At 57.2% G+C, this 24,194-nt stretch overlaps 1 protein-coding gene and 2 long non-coding RNA genes across 6 annotated transcripts in view; 1 reads left to right on the top strand and 2 right to left on the bottom strand.

The window, feature by feature from the left end:
- The window catches only part of SSBP3 (single stranded DNA binding protein 3), a 54,460-nt gene extending 43,050 nt beyond the window's left edge, over positions 1 to 11,410 (bottom strand). The window contains exons 1-4 of one of the 4 annotated variants that reach the window (XM_066325451.1): positions 11,190 to 11,410; positions 10,995 to 11,072; positions 10,754 to 10,810; positions 10,127 to 10,211 (exon numbers count right to left, since the gene is read on the bottom strand). In XM_066325451.1, the coding sequence (XP_066181548.1) occupies positions 10,127 to 10,211; positions 10,754 to 10,810; positions 10,995 to 11,072; positions 11,190 to 11,245 (276 nt within the window). In that variant the 5' untranslated portion in view covers positions 11,246 to 11,410. Of the gene's footprint in view, positions 1 to 10,126; positions 10,212 to 10,753; positions 10,856 to 10,994; positions 11,073 to 11,189 lie in introns of those variants that run through there. The other 3 variants (XM_066325449.1, XM_066325450.1, XM_066325448.1) reach the window with 3 other exon arrangements.
- A 699-nt stretch (positions 11,411 to 12,109) lies between these two features.
- On the top strand, positions 12,110 to 13,783 carry LOC136365126 (uncharacterized). Its single transcript, XR_010744271.1, has 2 exons — positions 12,110 to 12,601; positions 13,407 to 13,783. It is a non-coding gene; the product is annotated as an uncharacterized lncRNA (long non-coding RNA).
- A 515-nt stretch (positions 13,784 to 14,298) lies between these two features.
- LOC136365125 (uncharacterized) lies at positions 14,299 to 20,139 on the bottom strand. Its single transcript, XR_010744270.1, has 2 exons — positions 17,261 to 20,139; positions 14,299 to 14,624 (listed from the first exon to the last, which is right to left on the bottom strand). It is a non-coding gene; the product is annotated as an uncharacterized lncRNA (long non-coding RNA).
- Between the last annotated feature and the right edge of the window lie 4,055 nt (positions 20,140 to 24,194).

The following is a 24,194-nucleotide window of genomic DNA, read 5'->3' as shown; positions in this document are numbered from 1 at the left end:
AAAGACAGTTGGGTTCTTGTATTACAACAGTGGGGACAGGCAAAATTCATTATCTCTAATAGCCATCCTTATAACCAGATTAAACACAAAGGCAGCAGTTCCATATTCCCTGACCTGCCACCATCCCCATCCTGAGCAGAGGGGAACTCCCCCTGCCACAGCACTGCTCACACAAACCCCACGGCGGCACGTTCAGCTGGTGTTTATGCATGTGGCCATCTCCATCCCTCTGGAACAGACAATACCCTGGCTCATCCCACCCCAAGGGCTGGGACACCAGCTGGGGTCACTCTCTCCTGGTCCTTCTCCAGGTAGCTCCAAGGAGATGCTTGGCTCCCCGCTCAACATTCTGGAGGTACCAGGGGAAATCTCTCTGCTACACCAGGAATGCTGTGCTGGAGATATTTGCTCACAAGACGCAAGCAAAAAGCACCCAGAGCACAACCACAGTCCAACCCTCCAGAAATCACCATTGTCACACCCCTCATGCTTAGACATCCCCAGGCACAAAGGGTTTTGTCCTGAAGATGCAGCCAAAGCTTTCACCTCTGGCTGCAAGGTGTGTCAATCATTGGCCAGAAAGCCAGAGCCTGTTATTTTCATGAGAGGATGTTCTCTGTGGGGACCTTCTGCTGCCAGCCAGGAGAAACAAGCCACTGGAGAAAACCTGAGCTTCCTAATAGCTTTTCCTCCACCAGCCCCAGCTCCTGCAGCAGTGTGAAGGCAGCTCCTTCTCCAGAAGATGAGCACCAGCGGGGCCAGCTGGTTTCTCCAGTGCTCAGCAGCAACAAGTCAAACTGCTTGGAAAACACTTAAGGCTGGGGGGAGAAGCTTCAAATGGACCAGGCGGACGATGCACCACGCTGGAGCAACGGTAAAAGTTAAAATTAATTAGCTGGCAGGATGACAAAGAAGCCATTGTGCAGCACGCTGGAGCAATCCAAGTACAAAGGCTTTATATAAGTCATGTTGAAAACTCCTTGATGACTGCAGGTAAGGACGGACAAGCTGTCAGGACGTGCCACAACATCCTGAAGGGCTCTGGGACAAGCAAGTAAATCTGCTTTTAACGATGAAATGAGCCCTGGAAGCCTCAGCCTGGACCTCCTCTCCAGAGGAAACTGGCAAAGGTGGGAAGCACCTGGGTGTTATTGGTGCTATAATACCCAGCATAAAACAAAACCATCTGTTTTGGGGGTTTCCATGGAAAATTGTGCTTGAGCTGGGCTAAAGGGACCCGTATGCAATGTGTGGCAGTGTTTGCTTCCTTGTGAGCTCCCACCTCCATCCCCAACCATATCCCACAAAGCCCATCTCTGCCTAAAGACCAAGCATTTCAAAATGTGGCTGTCCCTGCCCCAAACCCGACCCCAACAGGGTCTCATAAAACCAGACCCATCTCCTGGTTCACGCCTCGCACAGGAAGAGCCAAAGTGTTCCAGCACCAACAGGCAGACCCAGGTTCTGCTCCTCAGGGAAGAGCAGGCACTTCCCCAGAGCCATGGGGATGCAGGAGTGGGACTGGAGCTGTGATGGAGAGTCACCCCAAGCTGCCACCAGCCATGACTCCCCCTACCACTCTGCTGGCAGATGGGCACAGGGAGGCTGGGTGTGATTTACACCCCATCAGCCACACAGCTCTCTGGCAGAGAGGAGCCAAGGGGGAGAAAGCACCTCTCCCTCCTTCTCGTTTGTGAGCACCACTTGTGGGCAGGGTGATGTGAGGATTCAAGCAGATTCTGCACTAGAGGCTGCCTTATCCCAATGGGGCTTCCCCCCAAAAAACAGGATAAGCACACAGTGAGGGCTGGGCAGAGCAGGAGGGCAAGGCTCTGGGCTGGGCAGGGCAGAGGAGCCCAGTGTGACGCAGCAACCTTATCTGCCCACCCCAAACCAGGGTGCTTCAAGGAAGCGCCCTGCCCCTTCCTCAGAGTGCCCTGCCTTTTTTTTTTTTAACTTAAAAAAAGAGAAGGCAAAAAACACAACTATAAACAACCAACCTCGAGGCTGAGTTAAAAACACTGCCTGGGACAGGAAGCAGCCACCTGCCTGGGGACACAGCTGGGCACTGGCAGCTACCCATGCAGTGACAGAGAGGCATTTCCCACCTTACAGTTACTCGAAATGAGTAAACAGGCAAAGCCAAGGCTTGGGACACACTCACAGCAAGGCTGTTCTGGAAGGAAGCAGATGCCAGCTGGCCACTTGCTATGGTGGGCACCAGTCAGTGTTGCACCAGGTGACCCAGGTACGATGACAGCTGCGTGGGTGGGAGCTGGGAGAGGAGTGGGGCACACAAGGAAATTCCATCTCAGGTAGGAGGGACTGGCAGTGGGCTGTTGTACCTGCCTGGGAATGCCATGGGATGCCAGCACGCCAGCTGTGTTGGGCAGGTCGTGCTCACCAGCAAGTCAGAGCTGCTGCAGTGCATCCCCCTGCTTCAGCTTGTAGCCAAAAAATTCCAATTATAGGTGCAAGCTCAGCCTTGAGAGATTGTAAAAATACCCAGCCCAATTCCAGGGAAAATGGGAAGGAAACCCCCCTCACTCCTGTTTGAGCAGGCAGGAGGGGTGGTGAGAGCTCATTTTTCACTACAGAAAGCTGCCGCACCCCAGGAGGAGAGGCACCAGATCAAATGTTCAAGGGTTGATGCAGAAACATTAAGGAAAAAAAAAAATTAAAAAGAAATGTTAGCTCAAGACACAGCCAGAGGTCTTCCTTTGGACTTTATCTTAAGGCAGCAGGCGCAGCCTTGCACACGGACAGACAGACAGACAAACAGACAGACTGACCCCACAGCCTCCCACCAGCCCAGGGAACACTGAGGTGGAAGTCACCTTGCTGAAAACCACTGGTGATGGGTGGCAAAGGCCATGGAGGAGGCAGAGTAAGGCAATGGGAGGGGGTTGGATGGTCAGGCACAAAGCACTGCTCTGTCCCACCACTCCAAAATATACAGGCACATGCCCTTCTATCTTTATCCATATGTCCATCTTAATTGTGCATATTCCACAGATATAACTGTGTATGTATACTTTATTTTTTCTGCTTGATTTTGATACTAACAGTCACCATGCATGCCACATTAAGCTCAGGCAGGAGAGTGAGCATTTCTCCTCTTATTAAAAAAAAAAAAAATTCATTAAATGCACAAACCCAACACAAAAGAAAAGCTGGTCCACACAGAGCTGTGCCCTCATCCAATCCCAAATCTTACCCAAGCCACCCTTCTTGCCCTGACTGGCACAGGAGACTGGTGTCACTGCTCTGGGGACAAGAGGAGGTGGCAGTGGGTGGGTGGGCAGTGGGGTCCCATCACACACAAGAAGCAGCATCCAGAAGCTATCCCATATTTCGCAAATCTCCCCTTGACTGCACAGCTCTAGCTTTGAACTCAGCTCCTGGCACTTGTGGCAACAACCAGGAGTTTTGAGAGAAAAAAAAAAAAAAAAAAAAAGAAAACTAAAACCCAAACCAAGGCAGAGGTGAGGTATTTGTTTACTTGCAGAGACATTTTTGCTCCCTGCCAGCCTGGAGGAAAGCACTGTTTCTGCTCCACTGAGACCTCAGCCATGGGCTGTCTCCCCAAGGATCTGCAGGGTGAAGACTCAGAGGGGGAAGATGCTGGGAAATAAGGAGGAACGTGCTCTTGGGTTGAGCAGAAACCTCAGCAGAAGTCAGGGAGCCTCCGTGCCCCCCAAGTGGGATGCTGGCAAGGCGGGTGTGTGATGCTCACGGGGATCCAGCCCATCCTGCGTCCTGTGGGCAGCGCAGCTCAGATCCCAGCACCAGCCAGGCTGGACACAAGGTGCCTCGGGCGCTGCACCGCTCTCCCTCTGCCATCCCCTCCGTTCCTAAGGAACACCGGGAACAAACGTGGCAGCAGCAGCTCCCCCCGGAGCACCCCGCCACCAGCGAGGGCTTCCCACAGCCGGGTGCCATTTCGGCAGTGCCAACTCTGCCACGGGAGCGTGAGCAGGGAGAGAGGAGAAAGAGCCAGAGCCCCCCGCCCGCTCCCCAGGACCAGCTCCGGCAGCTGTTTCCAATAGAACCAGGGAGACGGCTCCGCAAGAGAAAAACAGGGAACAAAAGTAGGAGAAAATCCAAGTTTCCAAGGTAAGGAAGGAAATGATCAGGAGAACAGGAAAGTCCCACTCGTACCCAACAGACGGCGTCCTGACCTAACACCTCCCCGCTGCCCGCCGCCGGACAGGAGCGCCCGTGCCGGCCGCAGCTTCCCTGGCACGGCACGGCACGGCACGGCACGGCACGGCACGGCACGGCACGGCACGGCACGGCACGGCACGGCACGGCACGGCACGGCCCCTCGCCCTCTTTGTTCCTGCAGAGGGACCCCCGAAGGCCGGGGAGGGCAGGCTGGGAGCTTTGTGCTCGCCCGGAGCCCGGCAGATGCCGGGGCCAGGCGCTCCCCCCGCAGCCCCCGCGCCGGCAGCGGGTCCCCTCGCCGGCCTCACCGCGCTCGCCCACGTGGCCGCCGGGGCAAACAATGGGATGGCGCTGGGGCTGCCGCGCTCGCCACGCCAGGCCTTCCTCCTCCTCCTCCTCCTCCTCCCTGCTGCGGGCTTTGCCTGCCGCTGGAAGCTGGCCCCTCGCTCAAGCGCTGGGGGGGAGGGGGATTAAAAAGATACTACAAAAAAAAATAAAACAGGGAAAAGGAAGAAAAAAGCCATTCCAATGCGGCTCATCGCTGCACACGGGGTGGTGGCGAGGTGAGGGCACGCTGACCTGCACGCACCAGGATGGGCAGTGGGGCAGCAGGGCAGGACCCCCACGGGCGGTGGTCAGCACCCAGCCGTGCCAGGGCTGCCCACCCGTGGCACAAACCCCCACCTGCCCTCCCATCCTCAGGCGGGATTGAACAAATCCTTCCTCCTCTGCCGCTCCCGGCTTTTTTGGAGAACCCCCTCCCGGACTGGAGCCAGAGAAACTTTGCATGTTCACACCATTTGTTGATATAAAATCCATCCCCTGCCTTACTTTTGCATAGGCACTCGGGGTGGGGTGGAGGGGGGGAACGTCTGTTTCTATTTGAAACCGTCAAAATTAGCATTCAGTAATTAAAAATCACACCCTTTCTCTTAATAACCTAACCAGCATGATACAATCAGGTTGTGCCAACTCTTTAATCTAATTGACTAATTACAGATTTTAATTTAGTCAGTTACTGAACAACTGTTGACAATTTGTTTTCATTAGGGACAGAACAGGATAAATATTTAGGCTCCCCAGTCAAAGACTAAGACATAAGCTCTGGGCTCTGACCTCCGGTTTCACAATGGAGCCCTCTCCACGAGCATCACCCGTGGAAAGGTGCTGCTCTGAAACGGCCTGGCCCTGCTGCTGGGCAGCAGGAAGAGTGGCAGCAGAGGTTGCTCTGTCATGACAGCCAATGTTGTTTAAAATGTAGTATTTAACTAATCCATCTTTGCGTGGTACTCCAGCAAGAGCAGGCTTTAAAGCACAGCCAGGCTCACCAGTACCCTAAACTGGGAGGGAAAGCTGAGCCCTGCGCTGCCAGGAGAGGGAATATCTGGATTTATTTATTTTCATTGCAATTTTTTTTTTTTTTGAAGTAATGTGGAGTTTTGCAGCTGCTCCTGGCAGCCTGCCACTCCTGAAGGAAACTCCTTTCTCTGGTTACCTACCAGGGATCCCTGTCCCTGCAGAGTGGAGCTGGATGGAGCCCAGATGGAGCACAGTCCTGCACGGGAATAGGGCAGAGCTGCGTGTGCCACTGCTGAGCCACATGCCCAGGGCTCAGGCAGCGCCTGTGGGGGCTCACAGGGACCACACAAAGCTGTTCCCAACCCCTGTCTCTGCGTTGCACTAAACCTGCCCCAAAAACACCTCTTCTCCTACACAACACGTTTTCAATACACTGGCTGCACGCAACAGGAGAAGCTCTCACGGACCATCACCACAGAGGGACTCTTGGATCAACACTCTCACACCTGCTGGTCCCACCCTCACACCCATGGGTGCCTTGAACAAGGTCTTACAACCTTCACTGGTCCTGGAACAAGAAGAAAGCTTGGCATGGGAGAGGAGACAGTCACACCAAACCCTTCAAGCATGAAGGAGAGCATCCCTTCCCAGGGGTCCCACAAGGCCAATGTCACCTGGTGCCAGAGCACCATGCCATGAATTGGCCACACCAACCCCAAGGTGCTGTGACAATGAAATGCTCCCCTGCAGCCCAGGAACACCCAGGCAGTGATGCTGGTATGGGCTGCCTGTCCCACACCTGGATGGAGTGTGATTGGCAGATCCAGCATAAAAGAAACATCCCAACAGGCCTAAGTCCTTCCAACCTCTTGGGGCTGTTCCCACCAAGCAAACTAACTCCAGCAAACCTGAATTCTCCATCCATCCATCCATCCATCCATCCATCCATCCATCCATCCATCCATCCCTCCATCCATCCCCTCCATCCCTCCATCCCCATGAGCTTTAGAAACCCCTGAGATCTCAAAGGGGAACTGTTTCAGATGGGGAAAAGGAGGGAGCCCTGGTTGTTCCCAACCAAGACAGGACAGGAGCCCCAAACACACCATCTTTTCCCAGACCAACCACTACACTTCAGCAGCAACCAACTATGCTGCTGCAGAGCATCCTTCCAGACCTAAGTTAGAAGGAACTGCAGCAGCTTTCCAAAGTTAAAACCAAAAACAAATAAATCAATGCTTTGCGTTAATGGCAAGTTGAAGCCACAGCTCTGCAGATCTTGTGCTGCAAGAAAACAGCATTTCAAACGCTCCCAAGTGCAACTCCTTCTTAGGAGGAAACTCAGGGGAACAGAGGAAGGGAATGATGAAGTCAAATTCTTCATCAGCTAAAGGCTACTCTGAGTTTTCTCTCCTACATGTTGACATGAGCTGGCTGTGCAGGCAGAGTAATACCACAAAAAAAAAAAAAAAAAAAAAAAAAAAAAAAAAAAAAAAAGTATGTAGCAACAGTCAACTAGATTTAAGTTCATTTTCTGTAGCTCGAGGCCAAAATCGACTGAAGTGGTTCTGGTGATCAAGTTTTCTGCAATTCCCCTTTCTATGTATTAGCTCTTTGACAGAAATTCACTGCGGTATTTAAACTGGCAGTCATCACCGCTAACTCAAATTGTATTGGCTTTCACGGCGTTGAAATGCTCAACTGCGACCAGCCATCAGCCAATTCCCAGATAAGGCGCCGGCTGAAATCCCCTGTCATGACGAGCGATCCCGTTGCAAAGCTCGCCGGCTCCGGCAGTGTGCTGGCCACGGGGCTTGCAGGAGCCCACATCACTGGCCATGGGTTGAGTTTTAGTAGTTGGTGAGTGCTCATGGGGCTGCTTATCCTTGGGTAAACTCTTTGGGTACAGGCGGAAGAGGATGAGTAACAACCCTCCGACCAACGCAAGTCAATAGTTGTGTTAAGAGACGCGCAGAGGTGGAAGGGGAGAGCGGAGCAGCATTCCTCCTGCCTGTGCCAGGTGAATCCCCACTCCTGTCAACTCTTCTCCCAACCTTTCTGCAAAGTCCCAGCAGGCTTTTGTCTCAGCTTGGGAAGAAAATCTTAAGGGAAAGGTAAAAAGCAGCATTTCCAAGTTCTCACAAGACCTAACAGTTTTCAAGGGTCCCATCAAGAAAACTAGCAGTGGGATTTCTCCTTACTTTAATTTTTCCACTGAAGATTGAATAAAACTGGAGAGGGAAATTGGCAATTTGTCCTGCTGCTCCTAATAGTTTTCATACAGTTATGCTGGAAAATTAAGTGGAAATGAAACACCATGCAAATCCCACTGTTAGCACCCCGCTAACGAGAACTGCTCCCCGTTCCCAAAGATTTGTCTCCCAGGCAAGAACCAGCACCTCTGGTGCTGCCTCTGGGAAAGTGACATGCCAGGCTCCCAAAGCATCCCCTCCTCTTTCTGTCCTTACAGTAGCACAATCTCTGGGTTAACACACACACCATATTTTGGGCAAACACCAAGCAGGACACACGGAGTTTGCCCATTGCTGGCCAAGTGTAAATACAGTGCTCCAGCAACCTGTGGCAGGACTTAGGTTGAGATATTTTTAACCACAAGCACCACATGAAGCAATTCGTGACTCACTGATGCAGGCCCATTTGGGGCTCATATCCCATTTTAGCTGCCATGCACTGCTGATGGGTCACTGGGTTTTTTGGTGTTTGACACTGCCCACTGCTCTCACCAGTACCAGCAGCCTGCCCCGGAAGCTGGAGAGAAACAAGGCTCTATTCACACTCCCACGGTTATCATTCGGTTCTTTGGTCAATATTTAAGTTTTGGCCAGGTAGGTCCCTCGCCCTGTAAAGTACACGTTGTGCCAGCAAAGCACCACTCCTCAGAGAGGGACTGTACCGTGAGCATCCGTCACCAGCCACGCCACGGAGAAGCACAAGCCCTGTCTTGGGGCCAAAACATGCCCTGGGGAAACCAACCCAGTGCCACCAAGCCAAAAGCATAGGGGAGTGAAAATCTTCTTAGGAGTTACCCAAAAGGTAAAGCACTTGGGGCTGTTACAAAACTGCATTACACCGAGAATTAAAAACAATCAGGATTGTGTCTATTTACTGTAAGCTTAAAGCAACGTGTATTAAAGAAGTTTATGCGAATCATCTAATGCACTCAGGCCTATTGTTAGAATTATTACCAAGCTAAAAAAAGATTAATTTCTCTAAATACACTAAATCCTCAGACAAGATGAGGAGGCTGCTGTGGATGGAGCATTACCACGTCTTGCTCGCTAATGTCATCTTCACCTGTGGCACTGCTGTCCAAAGATCTACCTTTGCCTTGCTCCTGATGAGCCTGCTGTCCCATCTGGGCTCCCAAAAACCCCACAATTTGCCCCAAAACATCCAGGAAGCGAGCAGAAGCCAACAACTGGTAGATGTGCTGCTGGTTGTCAGCTCTGACCCTCGGTTCAGGAGTTCACCACCTTAATCCGACCCAGTGAAAACAAGCAATGCAAACAGCGGCCACAGCGATGGACAGACAGACAAACTCCACCTAGCAAATATCCAGACGCATTTCTCCCATGACCCAGCGGGGTGGGAAGAGACAAGAGGCAGCTCAGCAGCCAGCCAAGCCTCTCTGGCACTGCCTGTGCCCCAGGGCTGTGTCCAGTGCCAGCGTGTGAGAGCGCCGTGGAGGTCCCCCGAGACGCTTGCCCCGGCATCACTCACCAGCAAACCCTCCACATCCCAAAACAGGCATGTCGAGGCAACGAGAAACTTGGGAAGGGAGGAAAAATGGTTTCCATACCATAGTCTCCCCGGAGCAGACAAAACCAGCTCCTGCTACAAGGTTTAAACGCACTTGACTGGGGTCCAAGCCCGCAGCCAGGTGACTAATCCTTTGATGCAAATTCCTCCCAACGCTGCGGATGCGGGCACCGAGTGGGCAGCCCACCCATCGCCCGCTGGGGCAGACGTGCCACCCACCCTTGCCAAGGGGACAGTCCTCTAGAAGACACCTCAGACTCACGCCTGCCCCCCCAGAGGCATCATCCGTCCCTGGGTCATGCTGCCACCTCTGCAGAGATCAACCCAAACCGTGGAGAGCCAAGATGCACAAGCACCAGCCAACAGGGGTCTGTAACACCAGCTTCAACAAGACAACACCTCTACCTCGCTGGGATCAAGGGAGCACCCAGGAAACCAAGGAAGCCCTTAGCCTTGCCAAAGGCATGGAGATATTAACTGGGGCATCAACAGCGGTTTGGGGAATTCCCCCTTCTCCTCCCCACCGAAATCCAATCCCCACCCACCCTTCGAGGTGTCTTCAGCATGAAACATCTCACAATCACAGTGTCCTCAGCATGAAGTATCTCCCCATCGACCCTCTATAAACGCTTTGTTGTCCATTGCTATGCAAAACTTCTTAATTCTACCACTAGCCCGAATGCCTTTAAGTGCTTAAGATAAGTATCTGAGCTCATTTACATAATTGCAACACTATGAAACACTGTTCAGTCAAATCAGAACATCGCTGGTTAAAGAAAACCCCACGCTTTTTGCCAGTCGGTTACGTTAGGTTGGCTCTCGGTGCGCCGGAGCTCCCCAACGCCGTAATTACCGCGAGGATTAGAAACTTGTTACTCACGTAGTCATGAAAGGCTTTGGCTTCACTCGAATGTTCACAAGTGTCTCGCCTTTCGGGAGCAGCGCAGTACAGGTCCCAAAACACGCTGCATGGCAGGGAGAGACGGGACAAGAGCAGTTACTCATCGGGGATCGGGCACCCGGGTCAGCGCAGGTGAGCGGCTTCCCACCCCACGGGGCCCACGGCTGGGACGGGAGCTCAGCCGGATCCAGCTGCGCATCCCAGCTCCACACCGCTCGGACCCGACCGTCAGGAGCGGGGATGCTGGGCGCTTAAGGAAGCGCAAGTAGCCTTTAAGAAGGCAACACCTCGAAGGGATAACCCTCCCCGTGAGACTTCAGGGACTTCTCCCAGCCTCGCAGCCGCCAGCCCTGCTCCCCCGGGCGCCCCAGCGGCAGCGGCACAGCCCGGTGCCTGCGGCTGACCCGGCAGCTCTCCAGCGGGAGCCCTGCCCGCCGCTCCCGCGGGCGGGGGTGGCTCCGCCGCGCCTCGACGCCCCGCGGGGAGCGGGAGCCGGGCGGTTCGGGGCTCGCCGCCGCTGCTGACCTCACGCCGCTACCGGGGCTGCACCCCCCCAGCACACCCCCGGGGGCTGCTCCCACCCGCGACGGGACACCCCGCACTTACCACCACCAGGAGTGCAGGAAGCCGGGGGGCTCTCCCAGCGTGATGTTCTTCTCCCCCGGATCTGCGGGCGAGAGGAAGGCGGAAGGGGTGTGGGTTGGGAGGGGGGGCGGTGTGGGTGGGGGGGGTGGTCGCGGGTGGGCGTGGGCCCCCACGCGCGGCGACCCCCCGGCGCCGCCGCCGCCCCCGCGCAAGATGGAGGGCGGCGTGCGGCGGCGCACAAAGGGCGCGGGGGGCGGCGGGGCTCACCTCGGACAGGAAGGTCTGCGCAGACTTCTGGGCGCCGACGTGCAGCAGGTACTCGTAGACGTACAGCGCCAGCCTGCAACAGCCGAGCGGCGGGTCGGAGGAGGAGGCGCCCCGCTCCCGCCCCGCACAAAGCCGCCCGCCGCCACCGCCGCCCCGCTCCCCCCGCCGCCGCCGCCGCCGCCGCTCTTACTTCTCCCGCGCCTGCCCGTCCGAGGGCACCGCCGAGCCCTTCCCTTTGGCGAACATGGTCCGCGCCGAGGAGGAGGGGGGCGGCCGCCGAGACCCGCCGCTGCCGCCGGAGCCGCTGCGCCCGCCGCCCGAGGGAGCGCCGGGGGCTGTCAGAGCGCCGGCCGCCGCCGCGCCCCCATCGCCCCCGCGCCCCGCCGCCGCTCGCTGCGCCCAAACGCGCCGCTGGCCGCGCACCCGAACGTGGCCGCGCCGGGCGCCGCCCCCGCCGCCGACGGGCGGCCCGCTCCCGCAATCACCGCCCGGCGGGGGCGGGGCCTCCCCGCGCCACGCCCCGCTCCGGAGGCGGCGGGCGCCTCCCGCGGCGGCCGGGCAGGCGGGCGGCGGCGGCGCGCGGTCCTAGAGCGCGCCGGGCTCGACCCGCGGGCGGCGCCGCTTCCCCGGCGCCGCGCGGCGCACGGGCCCTTTAAGGCGGCGGGCCGCGGCGCGCAGCGCGCGCTGATTGGCCGGCGCCGCGGAGACCTCGGAAGGGGGGACTTGAAACCGCCCGGGCGGGGGGGGGGGGGCGGGGAGCGGCGGTGCGGCCGGGCGGGCGCTGCCGCTCACGGCGCCGGGCGGGACGGACCCGGCGGGAGGCAGGGACAGAGAGAAGGAAGAAGGGAGGCGGCCGGGGGCTGGGCAGTCCGCCTCGTCCGCCGGGGTCCCGCCCGGCGCCGCGCGCCCCAGCTCCGCGCTGCCGGTGGTCACCTCGGGGCCAGGCGCGCCCGGCTGCGCGGAGCCCTGAGCGGAGCCCGGGGCGGCCTGTCCCGGCGGGCAGCTTCAGTCACGGGGCTTGTTCGCTTGGCTGCCCTAAAAACACGCGGGGAAAACCGCACCTTCCAGGGGGTCGCGCACGGTGGGCTGTGGGGAGCCCCTCTGCGCTTGTGTCCCTGGGCACCTCTAATTTAGAAGTCAGGGCTTTGCATCCCTTGCCCCACCACATCTGTTTCTACAGGAGCCCACCGAGCTAACTATCAGCCCCGGCCTCGGGTGGCAGTGCCCATGGGGACAGATGTTGAAGCAGCACAAAAATAGGGCTTCGAACAGCTCGTTCCCCCTGCCCTGGCCTCACCTCTACCTCCGAAGTGACCGCCTGAACAAAAACCAGCCGGGACGGCGGCTGCGCGCTTGGCTGGGGTTGTGCCGTGAATCCCCCGCTGCTAAACGGAGAGGTTCACACTCAAAGCACCGGGGAGCTCGGGTGCGAGCGGGGCCATGCGCTCCGTGCGAGGCCAGGGAGGCTCGGGGCGGCGTGGGGAGCCGCGGGGCGTGGGAGGGACTCCCGCGGCGGCGGCAGCGCTGCGGCGCCGTGGGAATGTTCACGGCCACCGGGACCTGCCTGAGCAGGGCCAAACTCGCTTCACAGTTTAAATTGAGGTTTAAATTGAACTAGGGGGTTGGGGGGGGGGGAGAAAAAAGTCTTGCAATGCGGTAGGTCGGGAAGGATCAGAACCTGCAGGCGTCCGAGATCATCTGAGCAGAAAGGAAAACTTGGGCTTCGCCGAGATTTGGGGTTTATGGTGGGGGCGGGGGTGACGGCGGCGATGACAAGGCAAAGCGTGTGGGGCTCTGCTCCACGCACTCCTCTGCAGCACAGACCGGAGGGACAGGCCAGACAACCCCAGACTTTGTGTCTCCCGAGCCTTTGCATCCCTCTGCTCCTCTGCTGCTCTGATGGGTTCAAAATAACTGGGAGTGTCCCTTGGGACTGAGGCTATGGGATAAATCTGACCCTCCAGCAGCACGTGAGAAGTTCACTAAATATCCCTGGTTAAAAATAATACCTTGATATCCTGTACCTCCTGTGTGGAGGTGGAAAGCAGTAATGCCACTGGAATGATGGGCGCCGTGCCCTCGGCAGCAAAGGGCCTCTCTGTGCCCAGAATATTGCCCTGCCCTGCTCCTGTTCATCGGGAGCTTGTTTTCTTCTAACTCTATGGTTGTCTGGGATAGGTGAGTAGGCAAAAGCCCAGCCACTTCCTCTCCCCAACCCCTGGAGTAGTTTGGGGCATGAAGCAAGCCCAGAGAAGGGAGACAGGATCCCTTCCTCTCCAGATGCCTTCAGCAGCCTGGTTCAGGTGCCCAGACAGGAGTAAAGGATGTTTCTGAGATGCTCAGAGAGGGAGCAGCCAGAGAAGGGAGACAGGAAACCACCTCAGCTTTCCCTCTTCTCCTCGGTCAGCTGTGATTCCCAGCTTTTTCAAGAGGGAACGGCCAAGAGCAGATGATGAAAAACTTCCCAAAGTGGCACCAGAAGAAATTATCACTATTGCCATGCCAGGGTGGCAAAGCCCAACCTGCCAGCTGCCAAACGCCGGCACAGCAAGGGCGGAACTCCCAGCCCATGTGAATCACCGGGCACCGGCCCTGCCTTCGCATCTTCCGCCACCTGATGATTAAGAGCAAATTATAAGCTGGTGCTTTGGACCAACTTAGCTAAAGATCAGAAAGGAGACTAATTTCATATCATCACCACCGCAGAACGCAATTAAGTGGCTCTGCAAAGTTTAACGCAAGTGTGACAGGAAATTTAGGAAAAAAAATAAATCCCACACCCAAGCCAGCAGCTTCATCTAGGCCGAGTCGCAGGAGGATGTACCAAGGCTACTGAGCGCTCCCAAGGCGTGGAGAGCAACCTGTGGGCTACTCTACTTGGCCAGACATTCTCTTGTCAGGAGTTTTTCTTGGGTTGCAGCAATTAAAGCACCAGAAGTCATTAAAAACCCCAAACCATCACCCAGCTGGTTGTTTTAAACACCTGCCTGTGGATTTCTCCCAGCTGTCAGGTGTCTCCCGTGCCAGGGCTGCGTTGCATGGCACCCACCTGGTGGGTACCCAACAGATCCTGCTCCGCTGAGCCCGAAGGCAGGAGAAGGTGCCTGGTGCCAGGGGGAAAAGGCAGCAATCCCCTGGGCACGGCAAAGGGAAGGCTCAAATTTACTGCACACTGCCAGCGGCTCCACTGGGACTGCTGTGGGATCCCGTGGGCAGGCTCCCAGTGGGCAGGGATGTGCAGCAGGAAGGACAGGTTTGGGAGGGAGTAGCTGTGGGAAGAGTGGCCTCTCCACGTTGCATATTAATGCTCCTCGTGCTTTAATTGCGGTGGGACCTCTCCGCAGAGCCATTAGCATGCAATGCGGAGGAACATGTATTTTTGGGATGCCTGCCTGGCTCGCAGACTCTCAGCCGTGGGGAGGGGGTAGGCTGTGGGATGCAGGGAGAGGAGTCTCGTCCCCCCTCCCTCAGGGATGCCGCTGGAGTCGCAGCTCCTTCCTCGAGCCCCTGAATCATCCCGCTGCCATCTGCTGCACCCTCGCTCTTCCCCGCAGATGTCCTTCTTCCTTCCCCAGAAGGAGATGAGAACCGAGGATGAGGTGCCAAACCCGACTTCAAACAGCATCTAATAAAACACGGGATTAATTTCTTCTGACTGGTGCTCAATGGCTCTGATTAGGCAGAGCAGGATTTAATTAGCTGTTTGGACTGCCTCGAAGCCCGTGCCAAAGGTGGGGGAGTCTCAGCGGCTGGGTCTCCCTGGCCCTGACCAAGACCTGATGTGGGCCTGCAGGACCTTCCCCTTGAAGAGCAGAGGCCACTGCCTGCCCTGCCAGGATCCTCCTTCAGGATCCTCTGACCACCCTTTACCACCCAGGATAGGTCCTTGGCTGTGTTTAATCCCAGTGATGCCCATGGGGCAGGCACAGGGGAATTACAGGAGCAGGGTGGGATTTGATGGGGGACACAAGTTGGTGGCCCACCAAGGAGACACTACTGTCTTCCCCAACAGTGTCTCATCCTCTGAGCCCATGCCTCTTGGCACAAACCAAACTTGCCCTGCCACCAAGACCTTGAATTTAAAGTAACCCTGTTCTCTCCCTGATTTACTACCAGTTGCTGGCTCCTCTCCTCTCCCTCCGCCTGTCTCCTTTAACCCATTTCATTATCTATGCTAGCTTAGGCTTGTCTATGTGGGAACATCATGGTGAAGTTATTGCAAAATAGATGGGCTGTGAATGTAAAGCGTGGCAGCTATTCCCCAGCAGCTCCCGGCGTGGCAGCTCCAATTCCTCACCCGCCAATTCCTGCGCTAACCTCGGCTGCAGGCAGGCACTGCACAGTGCTGAGCAGGAGCACCCATGTGGGACATGGCTCCTGGCTTTCTCCAGGGAAAGCTGGGAAACCATGCTGCAGTCCCATAGCTGGTGTTCCTGAGATTTAACTCTGTGAGGTTCCTGGCATTGCAGAGGAGACAAACAGAGGTAGAAGGTACAAAGGGAGAAAGCAACAGGGAGAAAGCAGAGGAGCAGGACTTCCCTGGCTGAGGAGCAAAGGACAACTTGCGAGCCTCAAACTCACGCTCGTGGTTTGACTCCCAGGAAAGGGAGCAAAGGCAAAACCCAAATGTCAGACCCTAGTTACCCTGTCACCCTGACAAAGTGTCACCTCCAGTCACCTCTGGCCAGTGTCAGCTGCTCTGGGCGAGTCTGATTCTCCTTGTTCCCACCTCCTTTGCCACTAGCCTGCTTCTCACTGCAAGGGACATTTTGCAATGAAATACCCTCTCCCCAAGCAAACCAGCATGCAGGGGCTGTGGTCCTGCATGGTGACAACCCCAACCTGGCTCCCAGCAGTGCTGCTGACATTCCCATGTGGTGGTGTCTGTGTCTGACCCTGATCCACCCCTGTGGCTGCTAAATGGGGCCAAACAGGACACTGGCATGAAGTGAGGATGCCTCAAGGGGTTACACATCAGTGCTGCCTGTTGATCTCCTATGGCAATGGCATAGCAGGGATCCTCCCAGGACATCCCAGCAGAGCTGTGTGTGCCTGTAGACCCCACAGACGATGAGATGGTGCCTGTCTTGGAGTTTTCTCAGTCATCCCACAAGCCTGCAAGCTGTGCCCCATGCCAAGCCATTCTCAATGAAGGGTTGCAGCCTCCCCAGAGTAGCAGCAGTTTTCAGCTGCCTTGGGAGCCAGGCAGAAACCTCTGCACCACCTAAGTATCTGCAGTTCAACATCAGTGGTCTCCTCACCCCCCCTGCCCTCGGCAAGGAGGGGTTTAGGCAGGGAACAGGCGCCCAGCCGGCGTTACGGGATCTAAATCCAGCTCTGCTGGGTCTGGTTTTGAGCCTCCTCTCTCTGCCGGGGCAGAGCCTTTGGGTCCTATCTCTCTTGTTTCTTCTCCAGGCTGAGTCCCTTATCTGTCACCTCTTCCATCTGTCTCCGCCTGATATGTGCCGCCAGCAGGGCCCTGAGCCAGCCACCCCCTCCAGCCCCCTGCAACGGGGCCAGAGCACCTCTGACAGAGGGTGACCTTGGGTTTTGGAGAAGACCTTCCCCCTGCTGCCACTGGCCCCGTGGGTGCTCCCACAGCAGGGTGGACTGGTGCCAGGTGCGTGCATGGAGCTGTAAATCTGCTGCGAGTGTGGTGACAGTTTGGGTACTTATTTTAGCAGCCTTATTTTAGGTAAAAAGCTGCTGCAGGGTGAGCTGTGGTCCAACTGGCTCTGCTGCCCACGAGGGTTTCCTCCATCACTCCTGGGAGTTTTGTGGGAGGAAGGGAGAGCTCAGGACTATAGGAAAGAGCAGTCCTTTTCAGTCAGCAGCCTGCCATTGGAGCCAGAGTCCTTAGGGACACTCACCTCTGCAACATCCTCCAAGGTTTCAAACCCAGCTCTTGCTGCTTGGAGGGCTTGCTCTGGCTCTGTTCACACACCCAGCCATGCACGGCCACCTCGCTTCCCAGCAGGCAGTGAGGAGACCTGGCTGGTGCTCATCCATCCTCTGGTCTGCAGAATGCTGTATGGAACAGACTTGCCCCCAGGCAATTGACCACACTCCAAAAGCCCTTTCCTGCTCCCACACAGCACTGAGCACCCCTTTTCCTAACTAAAAAAAACCCAAACTAACGCATTTTATCAAGCCCGTGTTCTCCTGCTTGCACCTTCACTTTATCGTCTGGAAACGCTGTGACTGGCTCTCCTCCCCAGGACCTTCAGGCAAGGAGCCACTTCCCCCCCACCCAGCTTTTACCTTTACTGTTTTCAGCACGATCTCTTCCTTCTCCCTCTGAGCACTCGCCGCTCCTCCAGGCTGCACGACTTGCTGACCCAGCACTCCTGCCCGCTCCTCCATCCGTTTTGCCTCCACACGTAATGCACTTTCATAATCTTCCCTAGGAAGGTCGTGCAGAGCAGGTCACGCTGCTGCATCAAGGGGCTGTGACCGTGCAGGGGTCTCTGTGCACTGCTGGGCCCCCTGCACCTGGGCTTCGCTCGCCATCCACCCCACTGCTTGGCCCAGACACCTCCAGGGATGTATTTTTGGAAACCCCAAAATGCCTAGGTAGAGGGCTGCCTTGCGGGATAGGTGCTCCTCTGCAATGGCCCCACTGTGCCAGCCATGTCGTCTCACTAGTCCCAGGGAGTTTTGCTCTAAGGCAGGCTCAGTACTCAGGCTACCCACAGCCTCCCCACATCCTGGCCCTGGCTGCTGCCACATGAGCGGGGAGGTGGGCAGAGGCTGGTGACTACCCTGCACAACAGCCCAGATGTGAACCCCAGCCCAGATGTGAACCCCAGCCCAGATGTGAACCCCAGCCCAGATGCGTACAACAGCCCAGCTCTGCCAATGCCACAAGCTGAGGGATGCTTTGTGCCAAGGCCACTGCCCGAGTGCCTCCCTCTGCTCCCAAATCTCTTCTGGGGGCTTTGCCATGCTCACAGTATGCCCATGGCCACTGCCATCATGCCACCCATGGAGAAACACGAGAGCCATGGCACGAGACCCAGCCAAAGCCTTTCCCGTTCCGATCCGTGGGCTGCTCGCCACAGGGCCTCATTCGCTTAATGAATGAATTTCAAAGCTGGGCTTTCGGATGACATTTGGGCATACAGCTTTGGGCAAAAGACTTCTGGAGTGCCAGGCTAGAGCACAGTCTCCATGTCTCCAAAAATCCTCATCTTCTGGTTTCTGAGTGAAATAATAACCAAACCAGGAGACTCTCATAAAGGAAATCAGCAAGACAACTACTTTTATATGTGCGCTTAAGTATTTAGGTCAGTATTTTTAGAATAAATAGCCGTGGGTTGGTTCCTATCTTTTCACTTTCATTTTTCACACTTCAGCTTCATTTTCCTGAATCTGGTTATACTGAAGCAGCAATTGGGTTTTTCAAAGCACTCACACCTACCAGTGTGCTGACCTCACTGCCTCCTGCTTCTCCCTGGCTCCTCTGGCCTTTCCTTCTCCTCTGAGATATCATCATGGTTAGGAGCCGTATCTGAACCCCTCTGCTATGAGGTTTTCCCACCAGCTGGTGAGGGAAAGGAGGATATGGGCTGCAGTGGGATCAGCTCTGCAAGGGGGTGAGGATCTTTGCTGGTCTGAACCAGGAAAGGGATGCACATGTGCCATGGCCCCACGATGGATGTGTGTGGCTCCCTGCACGTCCCCACTCCTGCTCCCCATGCTATCCAGTCCCTTCCCGCTCCAAAGACAGCCCTGGCCACGAGCTGGGCGTTGCACCCTGCAGCCTGCTATTAAAAGCAAACCATCTAGAAGAGTCCTTCGGAGTGAAAGCAGTTTTTTAAAGGAAACATTGGCAGCCTCGTTTGGCTGCAACAGCGCCTGCTTGCTAACGGCCTCCAAAATTAGAAGAGGCTCAGAAACTTAGGATGGATGTTACTGCAGCAGAGTGGGGAGGGGGTATGAGGTGGAAGCTCCAGCCTGCTCAGCCTCAGCTGTGCTTCCCCAGGAATCAGGATGCTGCTCCCTAGCTCATGATACAATCTTTCTGGGAGAGGGGGGAGAAGATTGGCATGGAAGAGAGCATGGGGCACAATGCCTGGCCGGCGTGGAAATCCCGGGCATGCACGTGCCGTTGGAAGAAGCAGCGATCTCTGCTGTGCTAAACACGCTCCACGGGAGCCACGGAGATGTGCCAAAGCCTCTTTCATGACTTAGCTCCTAATAAACACGCTGCAGATGGGAAACGAGCCTTCGGCTTCCCCCAGCGTGGGTGAGTGGCGAGCTCACCCAGCGATGCTCCAGCCCTACAAGTTGGGGGGACCTGGGGGGCACGGGACATGTCTCTGCTGGTCCCTGGAACTGGCTCTGGGCTCCTGCCTGCCCTGCACTGCCCCTGGGAGAGTTTTCCGAAGTAAAGCCTTCGTCCTCCGCGGCTCAACGGCCGCTTCACCTCCGAGAGTTATTCACAGATAAACTCCATAAATTTGGGGGACAGCCATTTTATCACTCCTGGCAGCTCTGTGCATTGCCTGCCACAAGGTGAAGCCGCGGGAGCTGGAAGGATGGGAAAACCAGCTCCCAGGAGAGCTGGAGCAGGGGGTGCTTGGCCAGAACCAGCTCCACTCTGGGACAGCTGGGGCCACGGCCGGCTGGATCCTCCCCCGGCTCCTGCTGCCCACCTGGGGTTTCTGAGGCTTTGTTAGATATAGAGAGGCTCGAGAGCAGCAAACCTCCTCCTCCTCCTGCCTTGCCTCCATGGATGATTTATTTCGACACGCGCCTCCATCCTGTTTTGCTGCATCACTCCAGGCGTTTTATTGCCTCTGCCTGGGCTGGCGACATCCCTGCACCCATCCCTGACCTCCCGGCAGCAGAAAGGAGCCCTCAAGCCCCTGCCGCCGGGGCTCATCAGGATATCGTAATGCTCCCAAGTTTTGGTGGTTAGTTGGCCTTTCCTGACCTCCCAGAGCAGCTTCCCTTCTCCTGGCCCCTTCCTTGAACTGTTGGTCCATCACTGCCTGGCTGCTTCTACCCGGGGCTCTTTAGGGTACCCATCGCTGGGGAGAAAAACTGTGGTTGTCAATTCACTGGGAATATTCTGCTGGAATATCAGTTGTAAAAATAAACCACATTTTTTAAAATTTCCATCCTTAATCGTGCCCTGCACTTACAAAGGCGCAGGGGTCTATTCAGTACTCTAATGGCTCCGTGAGTCTCTGAAGTGATGTGGCCCTTATCCATAGTGGGTGTGTGGGCAGTGTGCTCTTGCAGATGGGCACCACTGTCATCCCGGCTGGACACAGACCTGTACAGGCTGCATTCCTGCCTGGCATGCTGCACCCCAGCCTGTTGCAGGACAGTCCTCCCGCCAGGCACCGCTGCTGGCAGTTTGGGGTTTGAATTTTAATTTTGACCAAGCTATAGGCTGGTTTATTTTCATGTTGCTTGCCAGCCTGGTATTCCCTTTTCCATGGGAAAACCGAAACTCCGGGGCACGATGACTGCTGGAGATGCTAATGGGGAGGACGGGAGAGGGGCTTCCATCCAACACACTCCCTGCACCCCTCCAAACTAACCCCTTCATTTCACAGCCTCCCTGGAATGTCGCGCAGCCACTGAGAGCGGCTGGGTTCGGTGTCTAAAATTCCCTGTCTTCTAATAGAAGCTTTTTTCTTCCCCCCATCTAAACCTGTGAGCAGGAAGAGCCCCCTCCTCGTCTGGGCGAGATTTCCACACCTCAGTGGCGGTGGCGAGCGCTCTGCATGGCTCGCATTCAAATGAAGCCGGCGCAGGCAGGCGGGCAGCGGCACCGGGGGGCTGCCACCCATCCCCTCTCCCGGCCGGCCCCACGCCCGCCGATGTTTTTGGGAAGGAGTCATTTGCCTGCCGTGGGGTTGGGGTTTCTGGCTCCGGCGGGGGCTGCGGTGTCGGGGTTTCCTGTTTACCCGCCGCAGCTGTGCCGGCGGTTGGAGGGAGCTCGCTGCCCGAGGGAGGTCGGCGTTGGCCGAAGCATCACCGCTGCCAAAACACCGCCGGGGCCCGGCGGAGCGGCTGCGGGGGTGCGAGGCCTGCGTGCAGAACCCCGACCAGCAAAAAAAAAAAAAGGCTTTTTATGAAAAAGCACCAGCGACCCGCCGGTAGATGCTGCATGCGCGTAATTAATTAAATTACATAATTAATAACGCTGCATTATTGATACAAGGCCTGGGGGGCGTCCCCACCACAACCAGGGGGCGAGCAGACCCCCCCCCCCGGCCCGGGCAGCGGCGGAGGCGAAGCGGCGCGCTGGCAGCCCCCGAACCCCGGCGTGGGTGCGACCGGCTTGGCGCTGCTCCCCTCCCCCGGGCAGCGGGAAGGCGGGCAGGGGCCGTGCGGCGGGGCCGTGCCCCGGGCCCTCTCCCGGTCCCCGGCCCTTCCCCCTCGGCCCGTGTCCCCCCCACACCCCGGGGGCCGCGCGGCGCCGCGCGGGCGGGGCGGGGCGCGGAAGGGGCTTCTTGAAACCGCCGCGCGCTGATTGGCCGAGCCTCGCTCCGCCCCGCCACCTCCTCCTCACGGCCCCCCTGCCCTCCCGCCCTGCCCGCTCCGTGAGGGCCCGGGGGCTGCCGGAGGGCCGGCCGTCCCCCCGCGGTGTCCGCCCCCGGCCGCGGGGACGGGCGGGGACGGGCGGGGACGGTGCGGGGCGGGTCGCGGCTCTGGGCCGGGGCGGCCGCGGCGGCGGTGAGGGGAGCGGGGGGAGCGCGCGGTGCGCGGCCGCCGCTCGGAGCAACGGCGCCCCCTGGCGGCCCGCGGCGGCGCCGGTACCGCGCGACCCGCGGGGGTCCCGTGTCCGAGTGTCCCCCCGTGTCCGAGTGTACCCCTGTGTCCGAGTGTCCCCCTGTGTCCGAGGGTCCCCCCCTGTCCGAGTGTCCCCCCGTGTCCGTGTGTCCCCTCGCGTCTCCCCGTGTCCGAGGTCCCCCCGTGTCCGAGTGTCCCCCTGTGTCCGAGTGTCCTCCCATGTCAGTGTGTTCCCTCGCGTTCCTCCGTGTCCGAGTGTCCCCCTGTGTCCGAGTGTCCCCCCTTGCCCGAGTCTTCCCCATGTCCGAGTGTCCCCCCGTGTCCGAGTGTACCCCCGAGTCCGTGTGTCCCCCCCGTGTCCTATGTCCGTGTGTTCCCCTGTGTCCGTGTGTCCCCTGGTGGTCCCTGTCTCTGTATACCCCCAGGATCTTATGTCCCTGTGTCCAGGGATGTCCTGTGCCCACCCCTCCCCACGTGAGTGCCTCTGTCCCTGTGCACCTCCAGTGTCCTGTCCCCTGTCTGTGTAACGCCTCCGGACGTCGAAGTGTTCGTCCTGGGGTGGCCCTGTCCTCATGTACACCCTGAGTGCTCCTGTCCCCACGGACCCTTCTTGCAGTCCCTTTCCACATGGACCACCAGCACCTCCCAAACCTTCTCCAGAAAGTCGTGCTTGCCACTGGGCTTTTCCTGCTGCCCTGCAAGCACCAGGGAACTCCTGGTGCTGCCCATCCCACCAGGGCTGGGCTCTGCCTGGGTGCCCCTTACCGTGTGCTGTCCCGTTCAAACAACCCCTCATTGCTCTGAGCTTTGGTGTCTCAATTAAACTCAAGCTAAACCCTGCCAGAGCCTGGCTCAGCCCTGTGGCACACGGCCTCTCATCCTCTCCCTGGCAGGGTGGGCAAGCCGGCCTCGAAATTAAGCGAATACCAATGGAGGAGTTGAAAAATAGGTTACCTTGTAATTGATTTTTTTTTTTTTTTTGCCTGCAGCTAAAGAAAAATTAGCCTTCCTGTTATTTTGTGCAGTGTGTTTGATAACGTACTGGGGTGTATAGTAGCTGAAGGGGTGCCATGACAGCTCCTTGGCCCAGCCTTTCCCACTGCTTCTCTTCTGAGACTGGCTTTTTTTTTTTTTTTTTTTTTTTTTTTTTTTTTTTTTGTCCCTTTCCCCAGCCTTTAAGCTCCAGGCGGTGCCAGGGAAATCTAAAGCTTTGATAGCTCGGTGGAGCCAGGGACAGGATTCCTGGCAGAGTGATGCAGCCCTGATGCCGTGCCAGGAGCCGTGGGAGAGCCCTTCTCTGAGGGAGACCCAGGCTTCGTGGGGTGCCAGTTTATCACCCTGTCCTATCACCCTCTGCCACTGCCTCTGTGCCAGCCAGAGCTGCTGCAGCTGCCTTGGGTAGCAGAACCTGTCAGGATGAGAGGGTGGTGCAGGGCAGGGCACCCCAATGCTGGTCTCGGAGTGGTTGGAGGGTTCATACCCTCCCTGGTGTCCTTTGTACCCCCAGCCCAGGCTCTCCTCCCTGGCGGTGCAGAGCTCCTGATGCAGCAAGACATGAGAGTGTGATTTATCAAGTGCATTAGTGTCACTTTTTCTCCTCTTTTCCATAAGGAGCCATTTGTATGGCGGTGCTCATGTGCTGCCCTCCCTTCTTCCCATCGGTGCCCAGGTTTTGGGGGCCTTTTCCAGGGAGAAGAGACCTTCAGCTCACTCACCGCTGCTGCATTCTGAGGGCATGGGGTCCCTGCACATCTCCTCTGAGGGGCTGTGACTCCAGAGGCTGTGGGTGCAGATTGTTGGGGCTTGTGGGTGCACCCCGTGGATGGGAGTGGGCAGTTTGGGACACCCTGAAAGCCTGTCCAAACCCCCGGTGTTGTGGTCTCCCCCAGCAGAACAGGAGATCTGGGGTGTCAGTCTGCACTAACCCTGTCCCTAGTGTGGGTCTCACTCCTGGCCTCGGCACCAATCGCCAGCATCCCTTTAAAATCTGAGAAAACCTACATTTCAACAAAGATCTACCTCATGCCGCAGCCCCTTCTTCTGCCCACTGCCGAGCCTCAGAGCAATCCATCCTCTCAACTACTCCAAGAAGCCATAAAACCAATAGGTCACTTTTTTTTTTTTTTTTTTCCTCGCTCAGCAGTAATTAATGGTTTAATTAACACTCACGACATCCAATTCCCATTGCTTTGCATGAGCAGCCTCCGCTGCCGGGGCTTCGCTGCGAATTCTCCGGTGAGTGGGGGCAGAGAAAGGGTTAGCCGGGAGCTGGTGGGAGCCGCCGGCTGGAGGCCGCCCATCTGGCCCGGATTTCTTCCGAAGCTGCAAAGTTCTCCTCCTCCCGGGCAGCAGCGGCGTATCCAAGACGTTCCACAGCCTGCTCTGCTTTTGCACGGGCTTGTTTTCCGTGCGGCGGCTCTCACAGCCCAGGCAGAACCCGGGC

The sequence above is a fragment of the Sylvia atricapilla genome, chromosome 9 (genome assembly GCF_009819655.1).
Source record: "Sylvia atricapilla isolate bSylAtr1 chromosome 9, bSylAtr1.pri, whole genome shotgun sequence".
Lineage (NCBI taxonomy): Eukaryota > Metazoa > Chordata > Aves > Passeriformes > Sylviidae > Sylvia > Sylvia atricapilla.
Note: the sequence above shows the minus strand (reverse complement) of the source record. Positions and strands in the feature narration are given on the sequence as shown.